The sequence below is a fragment of the Pezoporus flaviventris genome, unplaced genomic scaffold (assembly GCF_033815535.1).
Source record: "Pezoporus flaviventris isolate CSIRO_AGI_PZ_B2104156 unplaced genomic scaffold, CSIRO_AGI_Pfla_v1 ptg000013l, whole genome shotgun sequence".
Taxonomy (NCBI): Eukaryota; Metazoa; Chordata; class Aves; order Psittaciformes; family Psittacidae; genus Pezoporus; species Pezoporus flaviventris.
In genome coordinates, this window is record NW_026892561.1 from 33,039,208 (window position 1) to 33,065,113 (window position 25,906).

The 25,906-nt window shown below is 40.0% G+C and overlaps 2 protein-coding genes across 6 annotated transcripts; one reads left to right on the forward strand and one right to left on the reverse strand.

Moving 5' to 3' along the window:
• Positions 1–2,590: 2,590 nt before the first annotated feature.
• Positions 2,591–13,046, forward strand: NMD3 (NMD3 ribosome export adaptor). Its single transcript, XM_061452622.1, has 15 exons — positions 2,591–2,679; positions 2,922–3,056; positions 3,474–3,570; positions 4,604–4,684; positions 4,770–4,898; positions 5,433–5,523; positions 5,705–5,783; positions 6,101–6,197; positions 6,483–6,600; positions 7,252–7,397; positions 8,070–8,182; positions 8,725–8,797; positions 9,317–9,423; positions 10,277–10,347; positions 10,787–13,046. The coding sequence occupies exons 1-15, from the start codon at positions 2,636–2,638 to the stop codon at positions 10,918–10,920; spliced, it is 1,515 nt and encodes a 504-aa protein (XP_061308606.1). The 5' UTR covers positions 2,591–2,635; the 3' UTR covers positions 10,921–13,046.
• Positions 13,047–19,098: 6,052 nt separating this feature from the next.
• Positions 19,099–24,592, reverse strand: LOC133268857 (serine palmitoyltransferase small subunit B-like). 5 transcript variants are annotated; one of them, XM_061452623.1, is made up of 3 exons: positions 23,809–24,592; positions 22,001–22,069; positions 19,681–20,724 (listed from the first exon to the last, which is right to left on the reverse strand). In XM_061452623.1, exon 3 carries the CDS (start codon positions 20,690–20,692, stop codon positions 20,450–20,452), a length of 243 nt encoding a protein of 80 aa, XP_061308607.1. In that variant the 5' UTR covers positions 20,693–20,724; positions 22,001–22,069; positions 23,809–24,592; the 3' UTR covers positions 19,681–20,449. The 5 variants fall into 5 exon arrangements, 3 of the variants coding, with proteins under 3 accessions (XP_061308607.1, XP_061308609.1, XP_061308608.1); XR_009743193.1 differs by lacking the exons at positions 22,001–22,069; positions 23,809–24,592 and adding an exon at positions 19,099–19,312 and having other exon boundaries at positions 20,005–21,395; XR_009743194.1 differs by lacking the exons at positions 22,001–22,069; positions 23,809–24,592 and adding an exon at positions 19,326–19,636 and having other exon boundaries at positions 20,005–21,395.
• Between the last annotated feature and the right edge of the window lie 1,314 nt (positions 24,593–25,906).

Genomic DNA, 25,906 nt, shown 5'->3' on the forward strand with positions numbered 1-25,906 from the left:
CCAGTAGACCTGGCCTCCCAGATCAGCTCCCATGTTCTAAACCAATCCCCTGACTATGGCACCACCCTTCTATCCATTTATTAACCCGCCAAATCCGCCTGGCCTTTTTCAGGTCCTCCCCTTTGACCTGGACAATCAATGAAAAAGCTATAATGAAAAAGACAATGAAAAAACTCCAGAGCCCCTAACCACATCTCCCAGGGCTTCGTAGTCCTTTATGAGTCCCAGGCTACTGCTGTCTGTATCACCAGACCACCAGAAGCTGGTAATAGTCAGTGGGACTTACTAGAGCAGGCAGCCTCCCAGCAACATCCCTGATGCGAGTCCCTGCTAGGCAACGCACTGGGTCAGGCCAACAGACAGGTGCCTCTGCGCCCTTCGACGTAGAACCACCTACTACTGTGACCCACCACTTTCTCCTGGAGGCACCAGTAGTGATTCTCTTCACCGGTGCATCAGCTGGTTGTTCATCTGGTGCAGTGGGTGTTTCCTCATTAGCCCCCTGCAGAGCTGTGAAGTGGTTCTGGGTGGGGATGTGGATTTCAGAGGAAGCCCCTTGGTTTTAACTGTCCTCTTCCTCCTTTTTTGTACGTTACTAGCTCCCAGCTCCCTGGGTTGATGACCTCCTCCTTTTCTGTTTGCCCCACCGTGGCCGCCTGTGGTCCCTGAACAGTTTGAGCCTGAGCAAGCAGCCCGGCTCCCTCTCAGCTCCCCGGACCCCTTTCAGCTACTGACAGTGTCCCGCAGCTCAGCCCCTGCTGCAGCAGGACCTCCACCGGGGCGCACCGAGCGCAGCCCTGCCCACCGCGCACCCTCCCTCACGAGACCAGTGCAGGCCCTTTCTGCACCCCGAGCTCTGCGCTGCAGCCTCGCCTCTCATCGCCTCTGTCTGGTGCCGACGCTGCCACCGTCGGGGCTCCCAGACCGGGGCCCTGAGCCGAACGCTCCCCATCTCCCTCGCGCTGGCCTGCGCCAACCGCCGCGCCACGCGCTGCTCACGCGCTCCCTGGGTTGAGCTTTACCGGCTCGGGGCGGGGCCGTCCCTCCTGAGCGGGGCCTGGCGAGGGCTCGAGGCTCCCTCGGTGGCTGTCGCCGCTCAGAGCTGGGGCTCCTGGACGTGGGGTTTCCCCTTCCTCCGGAGCTGAAGGCTCCTCTATGGAGGCACTCACCTCGGCGAATGACCGTTACTGGCCGACGAAGACCGGTTTAAATCTGCCTATCCAACAACTACACAAGTACTGTCTTTCCCTTGCATGCTGAATCTTCCCTAAAAAGAGATGGTGAAATCTGCCAGCCCCCAACATGTAGCCAAAGTCAAGGTAATAGGTTCTGAAATCCAGACCCACCATTTTTAAAGTTCTCAGGCAATTCTGTGGTGTGCTTTTTACCTTGTTTATTGCGTACAAAGATGTAAAATCTTTCAGAAGTAGTGCTAAGGCTGTAACGATACTTTGACAGTTTAAAACATGCAAATTACATTTGGATGGGTGGAAGCCACAGGGCAACAAGAGCTTACAGGTGCAATACAAAGTACCTTGGTGACTAAAAAGAACGTAGCTCTGATACTAACTGGCAGCAGACTTTGGCTGTGCCTTGAGCTGAGGTAGGGTTTAACATATTATCATCAAAATAAGGTGGAGGAAACTGCAGTTGAAAATAATTCTGCAGTGAAAATATTTAAAGTATTATTCAGATCAAATTCTTCTCCCACTGACATCTCAGGCAGTCTGGCTCCCATAAATACAGGCTTTGTCCTACCCCTCTTGCAATGTGAGATTCACCAGGTGACAACCTGCAATTCATAGGAAGTATATTTCATAAAGAAATCGAAGATTGAGTAATTCATCAAGGCTTGAAACACATAATACACTGTGTATGATCTATAATCTATATTCTCAGAAAAAAAACACCAAACATGATCTCATTCCTCAGAGTAAACAAAGGGAGTTCAGGAACTCCCGTTCCTACAAAGCCATGAGAAGTTGCCAGCAGATGCAAAATGTAGCCAGTTAATTCAGAAACTAGCGTCTTTCAAAATCAATACTGAAAGTAATGTAAATTTATTGCCAAACGTGCCTACTCTTTCCACCAAAGTTGGAAATTCTTTTCAAAATGCACTTATGTGGAGACATTCAGTTGTATAAAATGCACCCGAAGTATTTGGAGATGTTCAGCCACAGTTGAAAAATAGGTCAAAACAATAATAGCACTGCTTAGAGCAGTATTTCTTTAAGATAAATTAGCAGCAGCCTTTAATTACTGTTGAACAGGATCACCTCCTTGTGTACTCCTGATTGCACGTTCCAACCAGTTTCATCAGGATTTGCAGATGTGCAACACCTGCCAGATTAGTCCCCATGCTAATAAATGAATGTAGTACACTTCCATTAAAAAAAATAATCATAATAACGACTAGGACATAAGTCTGTCGGCCATGGGAAGAATACAAGGTTGATTTTCAAAGAAACAATCATTAATGCTTCCAGTAAGCGTTAATCACGCTGCTTATTCCCAAGCGGCATTCACGTACCAACAGCTACCGGAGCCAGCCACCATTCCACCGCCTCCCGCGGGCTGAAGCGCTCCTCCCCTTCCTCTCACGGCCGGAAGCAGGGCTACGTGTGTTGCTGCAGACATGGAGTACATGGCGGGGCCGGCGGCTCCCACCCAGGGCAACATGTAAGTGCTGGCGGCGACGGCCGGGCCCCGGCGGTGGGACGGCCTCGGGGCGATCTGCTGTCGCGGGGGGTACCTGGGTGGCAATGAATCAGGCGGGAGTTGACGCTTTTCTCTGGGGGGAGGGGAGAATAGAATAAAAAATAAATTAAAACTTCTCTGCGAGCCTTCGGTTGCCCCCGAGGGTTCTTGTGGCCGTTACCCCGACGTGCTGTTTGTGACTGACTTTTTTCCTTCTTTTCTAGTCTCTGTTGCCACTGCGGCATACCCATTCCTCCCAACCCGGCCAACATGTGCGTGGGGTGCCTGCGGGCCCAGGTGGACATCACCGAGGGCATCCCCAAGCAGGGCACCCTCCACTTCTGCAAGCAGTGCGAAAGGTGGGCAGCCGGGCCCCTCCTGAGGGGAACCGGTCCTCGGTGCGGCTGGGAAGTGGGGCAGTGTCCGGCACCCTTTCCCGGTGCATGCTTTCTTCAGGTCTCATGATTTCTTGGCACGTTCTTGTATTTATTTTCCTGTGGAAGTAGAAAGGTGTGAGTATATAGAGTGTAGGATATTTAAATGAGTATGTTTATGGTCTTTGAAAAGAAAAAAGTGAAAGGATGACAGTAAGAGTGTGAATGTACTTGAAATGTGTAAATCCTAGTGCTTAGGGAGGCAAAAATTGTAGCTGCATAGTTAATATTAAAGCTGAAAGCCTGGGAAATATCTGCTTTTGAGTGTTTTAAATTACTGAAGCTGCTTTAATGTACTGTAAAATGTTTCATTATATGTATCGTATATCAAATGTATCATAGGTATCTTCAGCCTCCAGGAACCTGGATCCAGTGTACCTTAGAATCAAGAGAGCTTCTTGCTTTGTGTCTTAAAAAAATCAAAGCTTCGCTGAGCAAGGTTAGATGCTAATCCTATTGGTATTTCGTGGCATGTCTTTTGGTTGGTATTGCATAAAGTGGTCCCAGTAACTTATGCAGGGTTCGATCCTTACAGTGCAGCTCTTTGTACTTGTGTAGAGCTGATCAACCGATTTTTAGTACACAGAGAGAGTGACAATCTCATCTTAAATAGCTGTATATTGGAATTTGGGAGAATGCAGTAAGGACAGGCTCTTACAAAAAATTTCCAAGTGTGCTGAGGAGGCTTTTGCATTTCAGTTCTGTGACTTCAAAGCATGCAGTGTACTGCACAGTTGTTACTCTATAGAAGGGAGTTGAGTATAATTAACTGAAGGAAACTAATATGTTTTTAATGCACCTTAATCTTATAGTTTTCTTTTTACAGTTTTTTAAAATCATTTATACAATACTTCTTACCAGTTTATAACAACATGAAAGAGGGTTGTACAGGGGTATATATAGATTAAATTGAAGTAAAGTGTTTAAATTGAATAAAGTATCTCTTAGGTTCAGAGTCTTACCAGGGGAAAAAAATCTGAGATAGTGTTTTAGGCAAAAAATTGTTTTGTTCAATCAATTGATTTTGTTCAATCAAGGTTTGAATTAGATTGCCTTATTGAGCTTCTTGCTATCAGGTTAGTGCTTAAATGTACAAAATGTCTTTTTCTGCAGTAAATTTGCATGTTCTTAGTTTTAGAGATGAAATTGGCTTTTAGGTCCTGAGGAAACTTATACTATCCCAATTCATCATTATGTGGCATCCAGCAATAGTGTCAAATAGTGTGTTCAGTTACTCTGCTGTGACAGTCTGAGTTTGGATTGCCATTACTTTAGGTAGAACAGACTTGGTGTACTAACTAAGCATTATCAGTTAAGTTGGGCGTACTGATAAATATGGTTTTAGTTAAGGTTATTCACTGCTGCTTGGCTGAGGATCTATTAACTATAAGCTTGTGTTTTGTGGTAGTTAGAGCTGCGCATTTTTAACATGCGTGGGCAGTAGCCAAGTTCATGTTCTTTCCCATTGGCAGGTCCGGCTGATTGATGCAGGCTTTATTTGGACTGAACCTCATTCTAAGAGGCTGAAGCTGAAATTGACTGTTCAGAAAGAGGTAATCAGAGTGTATGGTGTTCACTGTGTGTCTTTTATGGTAAACAGGAGCTACTGAGGAAATCTTTTAAACTTCTGTTTTGCAGGTGATAAACGGAGCAGTTCTTCAGCAAGTATTTGTGGTGGAATATATAGTGCAGTCTCAAATGTGTGAAGACTGTCATAGGATTGAAGCTAAGGATTTCTGGAAAGCTGTAGTGCAAGTCAGACAAAAGGTAGAGGCAAACTGAGTTTTCATTTTTGATGGCAGAACAATCAAGCAGACAAATATTTGGATGATTTTCTCAGAAAAAGATGGACTCTCACTTGCACACTGCCGAAGTGATAAATTTTATGTTCAAAGTGGGTTTTTTTGTTTTTCTTACAGATGCTGGTTTAGAAAAACTTTCTTCTGTCTAGTATTATTAGTGTATTCTTTTTAAATGATGGCTGGCAGGAGGTTCTTTTGTGAAGTACTAAATATCCTGTATTTTAAGGTAGTGTTAGAAACAGTGGGACAAATAGTATTTTCTTGGAAGAAAATTTAAATATTCAGAAACAGTCTCTAACAACCAGTTACACAAAAATGAGAAACAAAAGCTGTAAATTATTTGGTACACTTAGAGCGCATCTCTGAATCTTTTTGGTTACTTGGAATAGGCTTTGAACTGGTCTTTCTCTAGATGGCCCCTTCATATAAACACTTAGAGATACTGCATTTACACTAGAAAGTTCATAAATAACCCTAATAATTTTATTTTTGGTTTTAGACTCTGCATAAGAAGACTTTCTACTACTTGGAGCAGCTGATTTTAAAACACAGGCTTCATCAAAATACGCTTCGCATCAAAGAAATCCATGGTAAGTGAGGGAACTTGTTAGTCTAGAGGTAGAATAGACTAACCTGTTTGATATCGGAAGAGTGCTTATGCTAGTAGCTATGTATGGGTAAGCAGGAGATTACTTAGCGTGTGTATTGTATTTGAAAAAAAAAAAAACCACATAGTACTTGAAATGTTCATCAAGCTTTCTTTTCCTTAAGATGGCCTGGATTTCTATTATTCTTCAAAGCAACAGGCCCAGAAGATGGTAGACTTTCTTCAGTGTACGGTTCCATCTAGGTATGTCATTTACCTTTATTGCTATGGGTACTCAAAAGCTTTTGGGAAATGTCTTTTGTCCTTTCATTTTTAAAGAATTTTGTTTGTGAAGGTGTAAAGAACCTGCATTCTAGTTAAAACACAAAATACCTTCTACAGAAGTCCTGTATTTTCCTCTTAGGCATTTTAAAACTAGCCCTCATGCATTTTTCTGTTTCCTTAATTTTTGTATTTGTAGTATATAGCTCTGTACTTCCATTGCTGTACTTTGTGCTGATTACCTCCTGTTCCAAGTAATGTCCTTATTGTTGCCTGAAGGCTCTATTTTTGTCTTATAGATCAAAATCATCCCAACGTTTGATCTCACATGATATTCATAGTAATGTCTACAATTACAAAAGCACTTTCTCTGTGGAAATAGTTCCAATATGCAAGGTAGCGTTCTGTATTTCATCTTCAGCATGTTGTATGAAGTGGGTGGAGTTTAGTTTTGATGATGAAAGCCTGATTTGTTGTGTATTTGGGGGGATGTGAAGGGCTCTACTTGCCACAAACCAAGGAAAGTGGAGATAGCACTATTTTGAGGAAGTTACAGGGTGGAGAACTGGAAATAGAAAGTTTAAAAATCTATTTCCCTAAATACTCTAAAGAAGTTTTCTCTAAATACTTGATTAAAAATCAAGTAAATCTGAGTGTAAATTATTTTCTGTTTGTATGCAGGACAGTGTTGTATGCCTGTCACCAAAACTGGCACAGAGCCTTGGGAACATGAGCCAGATCTGTGTGTGCATTAGAGTAACAAGTGCTATTCACCTCATTGATCCTAGCACTCTGCAGAGTAAGTTGCAGGTTCTTTTCTGCACTGCAGCAGCATCTGATTTTTCTGCTGGCACAATTATTTTTATTTTTGATTTCATGAAATCATTTATTTTGAGATCTTAATGTTGTAAATTTATCTGTACAATCACTGATGTAGGAATTTAATAGCAAACTAGGACATAGTTCTCTAAACTTGATTTCTGTAGTATCCTAGGTAAAATGGGAAGGCTCAGTGTTAAGTTCACTGATGTTCTTGGCCTCTTCTAAGCACTTGCGTTTGTCAGATGTATTCCTCTAAAATTAGATGGCATCTAGTTTTTCCCTGGATTGTGATTCTAGCTGCAGTACCAGAAGCACTCTGCTTTGATTGGTATATGCTGGTAAACTCTACCAGCAAAATGTTTCTAATAAGGATTACATCTGAGAAGGATTCTTGTGAATGAAAAGGTCTGTGCTTCACACGTGTTAACGCGATTTGTCTGTCCCAGCTCAGCTGCTCACATTTGCAGTATGGGTTATGTCCTAAGTACTTGTGTTACAATAGCAAACCTGAACAAAATACATTTGGCAGTGGCCTTAATTTTGCCTAATGGTTCCTTGTCATTTTAATTTCTTTGCAAGAATTTCTCTCCCTTGTCATTTATTACCCACATTGGTGTGTTTTTTCCAGTTGCTGAAATTGATGGGAATACCTACTGGCGCCACCCTTTCAATAGCTTGTTCCAGCCCAAACAACTGGAGGAATTTATCATTATGGATATCAATCGGGTTCAAGAAAAGAAAAAAGGTGCAGGTGCAGGAGCAAGATCCAATAAGGTAAAAAGAGTTCCTCTCTGTTTGATTCAGTGTTTTAGGCTGCCTTCTGCCCTCTCTCCCCTACTCAGCTGAATTTCTGTTCTCAATCATTCTGCCTTGCAGTCAGATACATGCTTTTCTGTCTTGCCTTCTTGCAAGACAGAAAAATCTTCTCAAGAAGATGTGGACAGTGGTTTGGAAGTTGCACAGGCATTGTGTGAATTCCACTTTCAGAAATTCTTTTCTGTTGAACAGCTTAAACTCTACTTGTTACTCTTATTACTGAAGTTGTTTTATATTAGCTTTGCAACTCTTCAATTATTAAATTGTTCCTGTTGAAGTGTAGAAGCTTTTCTTTCTAATCAGAGTTAATGAATCAGCACTAGAAGGTTTTTTTTCTGGGTCAGAGGTTGTATGTGGTTGAAAGTTATGAAGGAGAAAATTGAAATGAATGTCTAGTTGTAGAAATAGCCTTTGTGGATTCTTGTGAAAAGTAGTTGGCCTGTCCATTACCTTATTTTTGTAAAGACGAAAAATGAGAAGTAGCAACCAATGCATTTGGTGCTTGATGTAGAAATACAAGTTTAATTACAAATGTAATGTAAAACAGTAATGCAGCAGTGCAAACATTCTAATGGCATGGCCAGTTAAACTGCGTTTGATTACAAGGGTTATATTTTTTCCTTCCTCAAGCACATGCTGGCTGAAGCCTGGGTACAGAAAACCTCGGAGTTGAATACGGATCATCAGTATTTCTGCTGTACCCACTTGGGGCACATTCTGAATCCCGGCGACCTTGTCTTAGGGTCTGTTCTGTTTCTTGGTTTTTATTAAATGATTATTTAATGTCTGAATTATCTGGATTCTTTACAAGCTTGTATATTATTGAGAAAGTTTTGAACTGTTCTGATCTCTAAATCGGCAAAAGGGGTAGAATCTTCCATCTTGGCCATCAAAAGATGATTCTAGTATGGAAAATACTTGTTTCTAGCAGAAATCATCTTGTCAAAAGGGTCGTTAGTAATAAGAGAGCTGAAGTATTGTCTTTAGAGTGCAGATTGGAATATCAGTTTAGACACAAATATATGGGGGGACTTTTAAAATACTAGGCAAGATCTTTTTGTTAGATAGTAGTTATCTTATACAGCAGTGCAAAATTTTTGTAAGATTAGGCAAGTCAGGCGATTCTCAAACAAGCTAAAACATGAATGCTTTTGGAACTGTTGTGAGCCCAGCAGAACCTCAGTGGAATTGAAGTTTGGGTTCAGGAGCTTGGGATATGATACATTGAGTTGGATTTTGTAGACTTGCATAAAAGGGCAGGATAAAATAAGTATTTTTGGTTTAGATTCGACTTAGCGAACTGCAACTTAAATGATGAGTTTGCCAATAAGATGAACCCACGCAATATTCCTGATGTGGTAAGACCATTTTCTTTATCTGTACAAGGTTCTCTGCATTACCTGGGGCATTGGGAAGTATGGGTTTATAATAAACACTCATTATTTTTGTAGTGAGTGGGGGATATTAATATTGAAATAAAAAAGAGGGGCATTAATATTGAAATGTGAATAGGATATAATTTTGAGAATTGTTTTTTCACCACTTAAATACTTGAGTGGTAGTTAGATAATTCATTAACTTGCCTTACTCTTTGTTGTTCTTGTTCGAATTACCATGCATTGTGTGGTGAAAACTGTATTACAGCTCAGGTGTGTTTCTCTTCAGCGCATAATCCAAAGTGTTTGGAAACTTTTGAATTAACAAATGCTATATAAATTCTGTATGAAACATCTCGGTGCCAGACTGACTGTGATACTTGTTCAGCTGATTTTACAGTTGCCCAAGTCTAGACTTGGGTGTTGCTTTGGATTTTGAAAGTGTGTCATCAGTAGCATCGAAGGTATGAATGTGTAAATACGTGCTGGTTTTCACTGTAGGTATTAATAAAGAAGAGCTATGATCGTACCAAACGCCAGCGTCGCAGAAACTGGAAGCTGAAAGAGCTGGAAAGGGACAGAGAAGGCATGAATACAGATGATGAAAGGTTCGGTATCTGCCATGAAGCTTTTCATTCCCTTCAACTTGGGATACTGCACCTAGAAATCTAGAAGTGTAGAAATAACGCTTCTCAGTTTCCACTGAGGATAAGTGCAATGTAATGCCTAAGATGTGTATCAAGGGGGCACAAGCAAAAGGTGCTAGTTCTGTCTGAGCATGATGGTGGCTCATAGGAGAGGTTGATACCAGTGTTCTTGGAAGAGCAGTATGTCTGTGTTACATATATCTATGTAAGGCAGGAGTGCTTTAAATATACGCACCTTTCTTAGGCTTATCCTCTCTTGACTGCTCAGTTTTTGGGGAACCGAGGATGCTGAGGACAGCAGGCCAGTGGGTGTGGAAACAGATTGAATTCTGAAATCTTAAAGATAACACTACAGGTTTTTCAGGTTTACTGTTGGAAAATATGAAAGGTACTTTTATGTTTGTTTTTTTTTCCCAGAAAAGCTTAAATTGTGAGACAAGTGAATAATACCAGAATCATTGTTTGTATACCTTACAGTTGTTGTCTGTCTAGCTAAAGGGACTCTTATGCGAAAATATGCTTGTCACTGTTTCTTTCAGTGACAAAGCTGATACAGCAACAGCAGATCTAAATAACATTCAACTGAGTAAAAAAAATTAGAGTTAAATGGGGACAGGCAAATTATTTGGAAACTAATAGGTGATAATAAAAAAAAAAGGTGGAAAGAATGAGTTAGAAATGTGGGAATGCTATCAGCCTGTCTGAAAGACTATGAATTCCAGTCCTTCCTTGGAGCTGTGTTTCTTTGATTTAATTTTGTTTTATAAATTTGCATAAAGGAAAAGTGAGTAAATAGGTTAAGCATCTTTTACAGACAATACCAAGACTTCCTTGAAGATCTCGAAGAAGATGAAGCCATAAGGAAGAATGTCAACATCTACAGAAGTAAGGCCTTTTTAACCACTGAATTGCATGTAATGAAATCATGACAGTTTGAGTCAAAATATGTTTACTAAAGTTCTATATTCAGATTATTTGAACTCCTCATGCCTAGAAAAATGCTGTAGTGTAAAAGCTTCAGGTATTCAGTATATTTCACATGCACTGTATGAATGTTGATAGGTTTTGTTTGCTTGTCATTAACATGAGAGAGAAAAGCATATTTTCTCCCACACCCATAAACTCTGCTGGTTGGTGGAGGATTTGATACATAATATAGTATCTTCCATGAGTGCCATTACCATGGGATTGTTTGTTTTAGGAGGGATTTGTTTGTTAGTTGTTTTTGTTGATTGTTTTGGGGGGTTACATTTTTAGTTCTCCTTCCTTGGGATTGGTATTTTGTTTGCTTATCTGTTGGGTTTTTTTTTCTGTGTGTGTTTAGATGCAGATGTTCCAGTGGAGAGTGACACAGATGAGGATGGTCCTCCACGAATCAGTCTGGCTGAAATGCTAGAGGATCTCCATATCTCTGAGGATGCTACTGGTGGGGAGGGAGCAAATATGATGACAGAATAAGAATAGTGCATTAGTCAATGCAATAAATATTCCCTTGCTAAGGAAAAAGTACCTAAAACACATAAACTGATCACATGAACATGCAAAGTGATGTGATAACTACTGCTATACACCTAAGTAATGGGCCTGAATTAATATTTTATATATATCTTCTAGAAAATCAGCAATTTAAGTTAAATTTCTGGTGCAGACATTGCAGTATAAGCTCCACATGTTCTTCCCTTCCCAGAGAGCTCTGTCCTTGAAACTTCAGCAGTGTAAAGGTCATCTGACTATCATCAGAGTTATCCATTGGGAGTAATCAATTGGCTTATGCTGAAGACAACTGATAAAGAAGGATGTCTAGAGGGAGAGATTTCATTATTCTTTGCCCAATTTGTAGGTAGGATGCCTACCTACTGTTTACTGCCTTAATTTCTTCACATGGGAAGGATTTTTACTGTCTTAATCTTTTCAGCATGATGGTTGAAGCATGTTGTGATACTGATTTTTTTCTATACAACAGTGTGTTGGGGAAGCTCAAGAATGTAGCTTCTATTCCTTTGGTAAAGGAACTCCAAAGATCCATGTTGTGTACACACAAGAAACTTCCCTGTAGATTGATAGAAGATGCAGCCCTTGATGAGAGAAATTGGAGACTTCTGTTGAGTGTGATGAGTGTTGTACTATATTCCATGCCTGTATGAGTGGATTAAAGCAATATGCATAATGTCTAATTAATACATCAGGTATGAACTATTAAAAAGCTCCACACATTATTTTTGGTCGATCATTTTTTAGTTAACTTTATAATCAAATTTCACTCTGCTGTAAGCCTGAAGAGAACATAAGTGATGTAGGAGGACATTACGTTCTTAAATCCATCTTGTTCTAATTCATGTTTCTGCACAGAAGCAGTTCAATAAAAATTCTACTAACAGTTTATGAGAATACAGATTTGATTTAACTTAATGTAAATACAGAAGCACAGCTTAGAATGATTTTGCCACTGCATTTTTTTTTTTAATGTAAGGAAAAAAATGTTCTGAAATAACTGGCATCTGTAAAGGAGGGAAATTCTAACAATGTAATATTGAAAAAATAAAGATGTGTAGGATTAATCAAACAAAAGATTCCTTTATCAAGGATCTGTATAGCTTAAGTGAGAACACTTATAGTTTGCCTCTGCTTGTAATAGGAGGGTTGAAAATAATGCTATTTCCCTGTAGTATTGCCAGAGAAAGTGGCTGGAGCACCAGTCTCTATTTCATCATACTTCACATCCTTTCAAGGCCTCAAAGAAAAGCTAAGAAATAATCAAGGAGTTGTTTGTGTTCAGCTTCCTGCCGTGTGTGAATGATTCTTATCCTTTAGTTTAAGTGTCAGGTTTTGCTAAGTGTTTTCCAGCAGGTGTGAATCTCTGGGATTTAGAGCTACCTGTGACCCCAGGCAGTTATACCATTTAAGGCAAAGGTATTTTTGATTGTAAAAAGTGGAGCTAGGTTTAGTTACCAGTTACTCATACTTAGTTTTTATTCTGCCTCACAGTCTTCTAATAATCCACTTGTAAAGGGGGAAAACTTGGAATTTGCAAAGACAGTTCTGATGCAGCGAAGCTCTAAGCTGTCTGTTAGCAGTGTAAGCAGTGCCATCTTTTACTCTGTGTCACACTAAGCTCTTCTGCTTCTGCTCTTGGGAGTTTTGTCATGGGTTTTTACTGTGTAAAACGGTTAAGAAAACTCCATAAAGCTGCTGGGAATTAAAGGTACAAGTTGTCTCATGATGATAATTTAGTTCAGTATAGGGAAGGTGTAAAACCATGCTTAAAAGATACATATGAGAATGCAGCTGCATAATCTGAATTATCACTGCAGTAAATATTGCACATATTTTACAGTAGCTACATCTGCTAGTAGTGCTGGGGAGATAAACTCAATTCCAGTGACCATTGGGCCAAACCTGGAGAACTTTAATTTGTAACCTGTGGGCAATGAATGTGTTCTAGTATCCACATGAGGTGCAGTTTGGGTTCTGATTTCTTCTGACAGAGGTAAAAATGATGAAGCCTTTATCTGCTGTAGTTTGGCAATAGCTTCCTGTTGTTGGCAGGTGAAGGGGGAGCAATAAAAGCTCATTTTAAACTGCTATTTTGGTCAAGAGTTTTCCTTCCTCTAATATTTTTCTTCAGTAGTGTGTCTCAGAAATTTCAGGTGTATTGCTGTCTTGTCTGTCATCCTGTTTGTTACTGGAGATGTTGCTCTTCCTACCCCTTCCTCCCCCTGCCAGGGTCCATTGCCAATCTGTATTAGGTTTCAGGCATCTTTCAGCAAGAGTCTTGCCTGGAACAGTCTCCTGCTGTAGCTGCTAGGCAAACAAGTCATAAATCTAAGTATATCGCTTGAGTTTTCATGCATCTGTTTGCTGGCTGGTAACACATAGGAACAGCTCTCCAATGAGTGGGTAAGTTATGTATATTTGAAACCAAAGGTAGTTCTAATTTAAGGTTCCCTACAGTGTCCCTTTTACATTTAAATGTAAAATGGTTGGGAGCCAAAGCAGTCTTAAATGGTGTTCCAGCAAATGAAATGTTTGCCAAGGCCTTCTCACTAACACCAGGTGGGTGAGTAATTTGACAAAATGTACTTAACTCACAATTGATAAAAGGCTGCTACTTATCCTGCGCCTATTTCTGAAAATCTCTCTTGAGCCACAGCTTTTCAGTCGTAAGTACTTAATGATGAATTTTCACTCAGATTTTGATGAATTTTGAATTGGAAGAGTTAAAGCATATTGTCCCAGTGGCTTTCTTAGGGAGGATGGGGGATTTGCTTTTGAAATGTGAATATATGCTCGTGTGTGTTCCAGATTTGGTACAGAGTCTGTGTGATAGCGACTACCAAGTGGCAGCAGTACATACTGTAATTTATGAATTGGATGCAGATGTAAAAGGGCTGTCTGAAGCAGTTACATGATGGTTAAATTTGAAGTGTACTCACCACATGCAGCAAGCTAGTAGTAAGACTAAAAAGAAAAAGAAGCACAGCAAGCTGGTGAGATTCTGTTTCAGCAGAGAAGTTTTGTCCTTCAAAACAGCCAGCATTTTATTCTTCCAGAGACAAGGCTTTTACAGCGAGAAACCAAGGAAGGTTTGGTCAGCCTCTCAGCCCTGTCAGACCAACTCTCCTGGCGAGGAAGTAGTTACTCAAGCTAACTTAATTTACTTAAGTAACTTAAGCTACTTTTCTTATCTGCCACCCCATCCTTCCAGGTGAATTACTGGGGGAGAAGAAAGAAGACAGAAAATGCAAGACTGGATCTAAACTTTGAGGGGTTTTGGTGCTGAATTCCCATTTTGCTTAATGGTGAATCATTTCAGGGGGTCGGTTGCCTCAGCAGTGTGTGTGCAGTAACTCCCCAGAGCACTTGATTCTAGATCATTGTAAATTTGATCATTTGAAATTCAAAGTTCTTACATCAAAAATAAGCAGCTGTCCCGAACTTTGTAATAACTGAAAGTTTTGCTCACAGAAAATGGTGGAGTATGTTATGTGGCATGTCAAACCTGAGGGCGCAAAATGTGTCTGCTTGAGGGGAAACAAATAGCCAGGAAGGGGTGGTTGGGGTATGCAAGCACTATTTTTTAGATTTTTTTTTTTTTTTTTAACAGAAAAAACCTAGTCTTACTGATGAAAATCTAAGGATAAGGATTTCACCTTTAACTGCTTTTTAAAATCTGTTAGTAAAATCTCTTATGTAATTACAGAGGTTCCCAAATACATTTCAGATGTAAATTACTCAGGTGAAATATTTATGGGAAAATACTGTTAAAATCATGCCATAAAACTCACCTTTGTACTAGAAGGACTGCTTCTGTGCCAATTTTGGGAAATTCCAAGCTGAGGAGTATGTGCTAATTGTTGAGTTACCAAACTGGTTGGGATTTCTAGTAAAATCAATGTTACTTTAGTCTCTTTTAGAATTAGCTTAAATATAGGCAATTACAGGGGAATATTGTGTCATATTTTTTTCCTTAAAGAAGTTAGACTAATACAGAGGTTGCTTCTGTTGGGTGGGTGGGTTTTGGCTGCGGGTATGGTGATGGGCTTTCACTGGATACCATTGAGAAGAGCCTGGCTCCTTTGTCTTTACCATCTCCCGTCAGATACGAAGACAGACAGATGTGATCCCACTGATCCTTCGAGCTGTCTCTTCCCCAGGCTAAGCAGTCCCAGGTTTCATCCTCTCTTCTGTCACAGTGCTGCAGTTATCATGGAAGGGAGGAAGGAGATACTAAGATGATCGTACTATTTTCAAACAGGGAATGTATTTTGGGAAAATCTACACATGTGAAATAGTGCTCATCCTCTCAGACCAGTGTAGCTGTAGATGTGATCCCTCTGCCCAAACTGCAGATTAGTTCCCGTATCAATCCTACATCCTCTCACATCAAATTGCTGAGTCTGATATGGGCAGGTACTATTAGACAAACTCATTTTACTTACTGTAATTGTAACGTGCTCAAGATGTAACACAAAGTGTCGGGTGTGCTGTGTCTTTCTGGGCCAAATGATCAAATCCACACTGCTTGAAAAGCAAGAAGTGCAGGTCTCGTTTGGGACAGGCGGCATGCACAGCAGGAGGCGCTAGCCCATTCTTCAGTAGAAGTTGCCACAGAAAAATTGAGACGTGCCTGCGATTAACGTGATGGTCCACCTGATGTCAGTATTCCCTCACGTTTAGCTGTTCTAAAGATGGCTATAAACTCAGAGAAACTTCTTGATGCCGATGTAGTTCCTAATATTTTCATTTAAGTTTAAAATAACACCAACCTAACGAAAAATAAGACAAAAGTGGCTTTGATCTTGATGTTAAAGCACTTACTCATAGCAAACTAATCCTGCCCCCAGGTTTGTCTCTACTTACACTTTGCCATGGCTGCTTATTTTAGTTGCATTAAACGAGCAATTAAATGTAGGAGCACGACTCGTGTTGCGTTTCAGAGGGGTTTTGGCAATGTTTCCTGCAACTTGTCCAGAACATAACCATGTAGCAAAGAATATTATTTGCCTTCATAAATCACTGATGTTTTCTGTACTTCACCTTCATTGCCAGTTTAGGATGGAAACTTGATTAAGGCATGTAAGAAACAGGAGATAAAGTTTAAAATTTGTCAGGATGTCAGTTCCATGGTGAAAACACAAAGAATAATCATAAGGAAAGATAAGCGGCTTCATGTAATTTGAATATTCAGCTTTATAAAATGAAACAATTACGTATGACACAAATCCACAGCTCATGTTCCTTTTCATATCAACTAAGAAAATGTTTCAGATGTGCCAAGGACTGAAAACACTTGGAAGATATTTTAGGATAATCTGTGCTCAGTGACAAGTTTTGTAAAATAGAAGGAAACTATTTAAGCTGTAAATTATTCAGCAGGTTGTTTTGCATACCACTTAGCACGATGAGGCTTTGTGCTGCATGGGTTGTAACAATTAACGCCTTTAATGTAGGTCTTTGTTAATTCATACCTTTTTGTAGGGTGGATCTGAGATATAAAGGGCTGCAATTTTTAACCCATACCTCTGCTGAAGTTAATTTATACTAATATATGAAAGCTTGACATATTTAAGCTGGTATGAATGCAGCAGAAGAGAAAACGCTTAAAGTTTCTTGAAGTCCTAGGTTTGTTTTAGACTTTTCTTTGAAAGGCAAATGATCATATTGAAAATAATTCAGAATAGGAGCCCTGGATCCCCTGAGGAAAGAAAGTGTTCAGGCTCTTCAAGGTTCCCTCTTGGAAGGCTCAGCGCCAGGTTGGCATGTATGTTCCCAACACTGCAGACCTGGAGGTAGTCTAAAAAATATCTAGACAAATTTCTGCATAAATACTATTCTATATGGTGTTTACACTGTACGATGGAAGTGTCAGCACTATATGAAGAATTCTTTTTCTGTAATAAAGAAGACTAAGCTTATGCAAAAAGTAGTTTCAGCTAAGCAGGCAAGTTAGGCAGAAAGTTTCAGCCAAGCAGGCCTGAATAATTTAAGGTCAGCTTTCTAAAAGGAAACTGATCTGCTGTAAACTCAACATCGTCCTAAACAAATTTATGCAAGATGAAAAGGAGGATCTTCTGCGGGATGCAGAGGCTCTCAAATGCTGACAGTTTCATCTTAGAGACAGGATTTTCAAGTCAGATAATTAATAGTTCAGATAAGAACTCAAATTACACTCAGATGTAAATAGTAGTAGAGGCAAAATGCATACATTGTAGTGGCAAAGCAAAAAAAAAGTAACAACAAGGATCATGAACTTCTCTGAGGCCTCTAAAAATTGTCAGAAGTGGTCAGTAGCAGAGAGAGTAAAGTTTTGTGTGAACAAAATCATCATCTTCATTGCCTTCAGGAAGGCAAACTATTTGGATCGATAAAATACAGTTGTAGTTTAATGAGAGATAAGCTGTAGCTGTCCTACAATAATAAACCTTCATAATGGGGACACTGAATCTGCCATAGTGTATTACAGCTGTAAAGATCAAACAGTTCCTAGGGAACAGCATGAGCAGCTTTATTTTAGCAGATGTTTATTATTTGTTCTTTAGTTTCAAATCTTGTTGATCCAGTGTTGGTAAATTGTACAATTTAAATATGAGATTCCTTTCAAAAATTCTTTTAAAATGTCAGCAAAGCAGTCCTGATGGTGCTGCACACCACCCTCACCTTCCTTTTTAAGGTAGAGTACCGCAGGGGCATTTCCTACTCCTCTTGTAACACTTTCTGTTTCAGCCATGCGTTAGTAAATCTAGCTTTGCAACACTTTCCATCAGGTTCCGAAAAGAAATACTGTGGCCACTTAAGGGCTGAGCCAGTACAAGCTCTGCTGATTGGACACAATTTTCAAAGGTGGAAACTCAGCTGAATGAAAACAATCTTGAAAAACGCCGAAGCAGACTCTTAAGAGTAGTCTCTGCCCCATGGCAGACAGCATTTGTTCTCACACAGCTGGGATAAACATGTGAAGTGCTCAGTGATTTTGATAGACACCAAATTACACCATGTCTGACCTTGATGAAATTTACATTGCCGGATGAGCATGCACAGGCCTGACCTCAGCAAATCTGGAGCCACAGCCACCTTCTAACAATTCTGCACCTCAGGCTGCTAGGCAGACTGCAGCATCCAGTAGGGAACTTGCCCAAGCAGGTTTGTGTTTCAAAACTGAAATTGCAAGGTGGAGTTTGAATGTAATATTTTAAATCCTATTCTGTAGATGAGAATCTGGGTGACAGGCAGGGAAAAGATTATGATGAGTAACACTAATCAAGTAGTTGGGGGGGGGGGGGGGTGTGTTTTTTTCAGCCCCTTGTTTCCTTCTTTGCTTTTTGTTGCTTTCCTGCCTCTCTCTGATTCGCACAGCTGAGGAGGGGTCTTTCTGCCATGGAATAGCACAGAGAGCTGAAGTGATTGTCACTAGCAGACACCCAGGAGCCAGTCAGTGCAGAAGGACTGCCACACGCACACCACGCAGCTCAACCAGCAGGATCCTACCCAGCTGTTGCAGAAGAGGCAGCAGGTTCTTTGGACAACCACAACAAACACCATGTGGGTTTGTGCTGAGAGAAACACACCCAGGGGAAGAGTTCCTACTTCTCCAGCCCAGTGAGAGAGTTAATGTCAAGAAATACTTTGGATGTATGTGTACAGTCTTCAGCTGTAATTTAGTGTGGCCATGTATATGGTGGCTTGCTTATCCACTGAGCTTTCTTCACAGGCATACAAGGCAGTTTATACACACCTCCCCTGCACATATAATGCAAAACGCAGTATTTACTTACCTACGTTATAGATAAATTTGAAACAAAATTAATGTCTTCATAAGTAGTCTAATAATTGCCATAATTCAAATACCATGTTTTCTTCTTCTGTTCCTAAGCATCAGTAAATGAAATACATGTACTGACTATGAAAGCTGCTATGAGCAAATGTAAGATATTTACTACTTTAGCCATTATATTTCTTTAATAAAACATACAATTGGATTCTAACCTATAGCATTAAATAATAGAAGCAAGGTGTTTTTCATTGTTGAGGGTTTCTTTTGTTTGTTTGTTTTTTGGTTTGTTTTTTTTTTTTTTACCAACTTAGAAATTAGTTGGGTACTGTTAAAAGAGTTGTAAAGTTAAGCACAGCTGCCCTCATTTTCCCCAAATAAGCTATTTTTTACCCTATCTTATTTTCCCTCAATTATAAATTGGGAAAGTAACTGACCTTGCTGAGATGATAAATAACATAACTAATGTCTTCACTTTATCACCTTCCATGACCAACTCTCAATTCATAAGTCATTTGACTGCCATGCAGTAATTACATCCTAGTGTCTTGAAGGAGAGGATGTTCCAGGAGCAGCTCAACACTTGCAAGAGACAAGAAAACTCACGTCTGTGTGGGTGGGAGCAAAATCAAGATTACATTATCCTGTCTGCACCATGCTACTACTCTGTTCTTCTGCTGGGATGACACAGAGCACCAGTTCTCATTGCTAAGTTAATCATATGGGTCCTTCGTCCCTGGCCAGCTCCACTCCACATTTGACAGTACAGGCATCTTGTGTTTCTAAGGTTGAAGCTTAAAAAACATGGACGTTGAAACCAAGCCAGTTACAGTGTATCCAGCATATTAGTTACAAAGTGTGCAGTCTCAAGAATTCATGTTTCAGACACTATTCAACATGTAGAGTCTAAAAGAAGGTAAAAGGGGGGGCGTTAAGTGGTTTAGGCAAAAAGGAGAGACATTGTGTTTTAGGTAGGGGTTTTATTGTTTTTCAACCAAAATGTCCCTATCACAACCAAATACGTAGTTTCATGTTCTGTGTACAATACGTGTGCTTTACCGGTCTTCTCAAAGTAAAACAAAACCAATCTTTTTTAATAAAATCCATGAATATCAGAATTTTATTATGAATTTTCATGAAAGTGCATCCCCACCTTTTTAATAGATCAACTGCTTTATTTGCACAATGATCATGAAACATTCAAGTAATCCATTGTCCTAAATAAATGAGGAAAAGAAATAAATAATAAAATCATTCTATAAATAAATACATACCAAGCTTACAGAAGCAGCTTATAGTCCTATAGTGTTGTGCAACACCTTTTGTGTACACATCTTTCCTGTCAGCAAAACTACAGCAGACGAGACCAAATGTATGCCTTGTAATTTCTCAAGAAGAAAACTCTCCATATCCAAGCAGCTCTCCCTGGAATAACAAAATATGCAGCACAGTTGTTTCTGTACCAAACTTCATAACTCCAGCCAGTCTTTAAAACTGAAAGATCCTCAAGAAGCAGGCAGGCAGACAATAAAAATGAGGAGTGATTGAAATTGTTTTGGCAAAACAATTTGCTGACAGAGTCCTAGAATACAGAAGAACATTAAGAGCTACTGCAGAATAAAGCAGCGTCTGTGCACACCCTGAACTTGTTTCTAAACAAAAATTGAGTGTTAAGAGAAACACTTCTTTGATCCAAAAGTCAGGGTCAGGTTGCTAGTGTTACTTCACGATAGAAACAGCATTTTCATGTTGGTTTCCAAGTATGTGCAAGCAGAATTGAAAAGCCGTGCTAATGTGGATGGGGACATAGATGTAAGCAGTGTATAACACCATAAGTAACACGGTAATGTTGAAAGTGTAGAAAAGCACTTTTTCCCAGGGCTCCATGAGGTAGCTGCAGGTAATTAGTTCGAACTGGCAGAACAGCCAATAGAGATAGTTCTTCATGTTCTTAATATCCATCTCCAACTTCGTGCCACTTCTGAAAGCCTTCCCTATTAAAATAATGGATAGTAAAAATAGAAAACTTTTTCTAAAAAAAGGAAAAAAAAACTCCATGGAAACATCATATGCACAGCAACTCTGTGCTACTCAGCTTGCTCATACTGACCATTTTTAGTAAATTATGTTTTAAAACCACAGCAGATGTAAAATTCCAAGGTCGCAAATGCATTTTAAAGCATAAAACATGGTCAGATAGTAACAGACTAACGTGAGTCATTCTTCTACCCCATCCCATAAAAGGCTTCATTTGTATTCCATTTTCCTTTCCTATATTCAGTTCTGAACATGACAGTTAGATCACTGGCACTCTTATTTACCAAGAAGGCTCCACAATGTTTCTTTATTCCAGAAATCAGTTACCCAATAATTGGCGCAATTCAGTTCTCTGAGCCAAACTCTACTTTCATAACTTTGCCTTGCACTGGATTATTTAAGGCTTAATTCAAAAAGCATTTCAAACCCTCTCTCCTTCACCACTCATGAATTTTGACATAGAACTTGGCTAGAAGTCTGATTTCTCCTACTGCAGGCTGAATTTTATATCCTATATTTCAAGTGCTGCTGGAATGCAAACTGCAAGTATTCAGAACTCCACACAGACAGAACTACAATAAAAGAAACTATATACATATTCTCCTGCTGCTTTTGCAACAGAGATTGAAAGCATATACATTTATTTTAAAGCTTTGTGTTCAAATTAATGTTGATGATTACTAAGTATTACATTATATATGTAGCAGAACACAGAACTGGAGAGGTAAAGAGAAAACAAGACTATTTCAGTTACTGGTGCTTCCTGTCATTTGGTAAATAAGAGATGACAAAACTAAAACTGATTCCTCACTTTTTAATAGAAAAGTTAAGAACTTCTGGTGGTGTCAAGATCTGTGAAAAGAAATTATTCTACAGAAATTAAGTACAACTTCATCCTCAATACAGAGTGGGACTTTATCCTAACAAAAGCCCCTTCCTAATGTGTTGGGTTTTTTTTTAATTTTGCCTCACCTTTCATTTAACTTCTACAGCTTCTTCAACTCTTCTCTGCCTGACAGGTGAGATAAACTAGATAATGCTTCTGTAGTTAAGAATTGTTATTAGCTACTTTTAGCAATATCCTTAATATATCCATCACATTTCTGTACATTACATGCAGCTTTTACTAGATCTAGGTTATACCTAAGCCTCTTATCATCAAATGCATTGCCAAGCATCTTTGAAGAAAGACATTTCCTACCAAAAATTGATTTTGTAGAAAGTGGAACTTACCTCTTCACTTCTCCCTGATGACAAAACGTCCAGGTGAGAGATGCTTCCTAACACTTCTGCCTTTTGCAGCTGAACAGCTCAGGTACGGATTAAGAAGCAGAAACAATTACCTTTGATCCTCAATTACAGTGTGTATCCTCCATACCCCGCCCTTCTTCACTGTTGCTAAAACTCTGGCCAAAATTGTCTGCATTATGCAACCAGGACAGCCGTCATGTGGCTTGGTACCATGCTCTCGTGACAGCATTAGTTTGATAACTTGTACAAAGTCAGAGTTTAAGAACTGCAGGTTGGGAGGAACATACAAGGCTGAAACACTACTCAGGACAATCAGCAAAACATGTTTACAGTCTGTGCGTTCCCTAATTTCGCATCTCAAAAAACATCTCTGTTTCTCTGGGACTTTACGATGCAGGATGCCAAGGTTCCTACAAGGTGCAATTAACATCCATGCAAAAATACAAGTTACGTAGCCACAAAAATGTAGCCCAATTAATATGTCACAGACAAGTCTCTGGTGAAGCCACCACTTCCTGCAACCTTTGATTAATACCACTTTCAAACAGTTCCCAGTCTTCTCTGTATCAGTATATCCCAGCCCTGTATAGACACCTCAGTTGTCCTCATCCAGAAACCACAGGGTGGAGAGAATACGTGGACAAGATTTCTGCAAGGAAAAAATTGTGATTTTTTTTCTTAAAAATGCTATGAAATAAAACCAAGCCACAAATGCTTGAGGCATTTTAATGATCTAATTGGACAAGCAAACGAGGTAGAAATCTGCATAATATGTTCTAAACTATCTGCCTGCAGTCAAATAATTTCCAAATATGAATCAGCTTCATTTTGGGAGACTACACCATAAGCAATGTCTAAGGCATCTGAGCCTCACCTTCCTTCTTCCTTTCTTTACAAAACACAGCCTAAGTTGATCTGTTAGTAACTGCTGATCTATTAGTAACTGCTTATCTATTAGTAACTTCCTACCTTATCCCTGCCCTGTTAAACTTTATTCTGTTTTTCAACAAAATAAATTTTTCTGTCTAAAACCTGTCCATTTTTCATAGAAAATTTAGAAATAGTAAACTACTGTCCCTAGCAGCAGTAGCAAATATGCCCCATGCCCCACAAGGGTTTGCCAGAGGAGGAGTGTATATCACGAACTGAACAAACTATTACATGATGGAAGATATAACCTAGTTTGTGGTCTAGAGAATGGACTCATCAAACGTGAAATATAATGCCCTGGAGTACTGCTGCAGGATTCTTATCTCAAGAGTTTCTACTTTCGACCAACTCCATATTTCCATGGAGTATGGAGGGATGGGCTGGGAAAAGTTGATTTTCAGGTTGGTTGGTTGTTGTTTGGGGTGTTGGTTTTGTTGTGTTTTTTTTCCATTAAGATGTTGGTGAAAAAAATGTCTACACGGGAGAAACATTTGACAGCCACAATACCTCCTCCTCATGGACGTCCCTGCTTCACATTACTCACTCTCCCTGTGAGGTGGATCAGCCTCTTCTGAATCCTTTATCAAGATGCAGTAGCAGAACACTGATTACCAGTACAGCTGAAGGCAGGGCTGCCACCACTGTGCTCTCTGAATCCTCTTCGAAAAACATTTCCATAAGAGCCAGGAAAACTCAGATCAGTACTTCTGCCATTCTCAGGTGCAAAACCATAAGAAGTTTTCATTCTTTTCAGTAATTATCCACTAGTTCTTCCAATAGCAAATTCCCTGAGTTGAAACAATGCAGAAAGAGACTTGCTGGGTTTGCTGTAGTTCCTAACAGTGTCAAAAAGTTTTTACCTGATAGCCGAGTGCCACTGTGGTAGTGCAGAAGAACAGGCGGTTTCACAGCAATAAGATGTTTGGGTAGGCAGAATCCACTCCTAGTGTGGTGCTGTAAGCAGATCTCAGACAGTGGTATGTAAAGCCTCCAGGCATGCTCTCCTCCTCACTTTCTGAGCGGCCACCCCTGCTGCTTTTCCCAGCTTCTAACCCAAGGGGAAATAAGAAGTCACAAATGCTTTTCACAAGTTGTAATCATATGTGTATAGCTTCCTGCAGAATACAAAATTCACCTCAAATGCCTGGCTTTTAAGGCAGTTTTAGCCTATGCACTTCAAGATTCTTTTCCCCACATATGCAAGAAACAGAAATAGTCTTCAAGATAAAAACAAAGCAAAACAGACCAACAAAACCAGACAAAATCATACTGCAACATTTGGTAAGGCACTGTGAAGGATGACTGCAAATACATAGAACTTACTCTGAAGAGCAGGAAAGAGAATCTCCTGGATAGCATTATGTCCCAGAAGGGCTAGTCCCTTGTTTTCAGGTCTCTTGATGGCGTTGCCCACACAATTAAATTTCAAAACCTCTTTTTATTGCTTCCAACTATGGTTTCCAGAAATTCAAACACAACCATATGAAAGTCACACAGTGAGACAGCAACCAGAAACATCCAAATTACCACTGTGCTAAAGGAAATCACCAGCCTCCCTTTTCTAAGTTCAGTGAGGTTCCCCATATGGAAAAGCCACCACTTCTGGTTTATACAGAATTTAGACAATTAGCTCCCGAAGCAGAAGTACTGCGCGTTTTGGGTTTGGTTTGTTTTTGGTTTTGGGTTTTTTTTCCTATTATTTTATGCCTTATAATGGGATCCTCTGATGTCTAGTAAGGTGCAAACCTCCACTGAGGCATTTGCTCTGCATTTGGCTTCAGAACAGCAGCTGTCTGTGTGGTTTCTTTGCTGTTTAGTAAGGACTATGTGATATCCTACTTTTTCTCTTCCTGATCATTTCTGTAGACACAATTTGTGTCTTTGAGATCTCCTCAAATAAGTACTTTCAGTACTTCTTTTTCCAACTTAACTGAAATTGGTCATGGGTTAAAATATGTGGTGTGTATAGAGAGATAGAGATAATGAAAGAAAATAAGCCGTATTTCCATAGAAGACCAAGCTAAAAATGCCCAAAATCTCTCTACCTTACACCTATACACTGTGGTAAGTCATTTATCTGTCTACTTAAAATTTACACACTGGAAGATAATAAAAGCAGAAAATGAAGGTGATCAGGACAGCTTTCTAATCTACTCCATCTATCTGTCTACACAAAGCAAGGCACAGACAAGTTTGTTTTGTTGTAACAGTATACTTCAGTTTGATCCCTTTTGGCTCCAGCACCTCTTCGAAAAAAGCAGCATCACTGATGAATTATTAACATTCAGGGAAGGCAGCTCTCTGACAGACAGCATCTGTGTGTGCATTTGTACAAGCTCTTCGGGCTGCAGCTTCAAGCCCATAATGTGGTCCTTAGCTCAGCAACCTCTTCCTGCTCTCTCCCTCATGCTGGCAAGGAGGACACATCAGGGAACTAGCTCAGGCCTGGCAGGTCATAGATGTGCCAGCATCTTCAGTCTGTGCAAAACCTGACCACACAACTGCAGGCACTGGAGGAAGGGACAGGATGGAAACACAGGACAAGGGCAAGGAGATGGTGGGAAGTTAGGCAGGGCACAGCAACCCAGGCAAAGGTGAGCTTAACTTGCTATGGAACTGCACCATAAAGTAAGTAACATGACCATGAACAGAGGCACCAGCCTCCTCCTGTGAACACCCGCAGCCTCTGAGCATCATCCTGTGTCCTCAAGGCACCTGAGCATCAGCTTCATGGCACAGGGAAAGAAACTAAGCAATATGGGATGGCTTTTATAGTGAGTTGTCAGCTTGATTTGCCAATACAATCAAGCAGCACCAGAACATACAGTACTGTTCCTGGAAAGGAGAAACATTGCCCTGTAGTGTAGAACAGCCCAGTTCTTAGAAAGGTTCTGCTGTGCGTGATGTAAAATATCTGGCATGTGGCTCCACAATTTCTGGCACCAGATGACAGGTTTA

Bases quoted from the DNA above. Each gene is read 5' to 3' on its own strand.
- NMD3 (XM_061452622.1), top strand. From the start codon at position 2,636: ATGGAGTACATGGCGGGGCCGGCGGCTCCCACCCAGGGCAACAT. The intron at 4,899-5,432 runs GTAGAGGCAAAC...TTTTGGTTTTAG, and splicing joins TAGTGCAAGTCAGACAAAAG to ACTCTGCATAAGAAGACTTT. The intron at 10,348-10,786 runs GTAAGGCCTTTT...GTGTGTGTTTAG, and splicing joins GAATGTCAACATCTACAGAA to ATGCAGATGTTCCAGTGGAG.
- LOC133268857 (XM_061452625.1), bottom strand. From the start codon at position 20,692: ATGGATATTAAGAACATGAAGAACTATCTCTATTGGCTGTTCTGCCAG.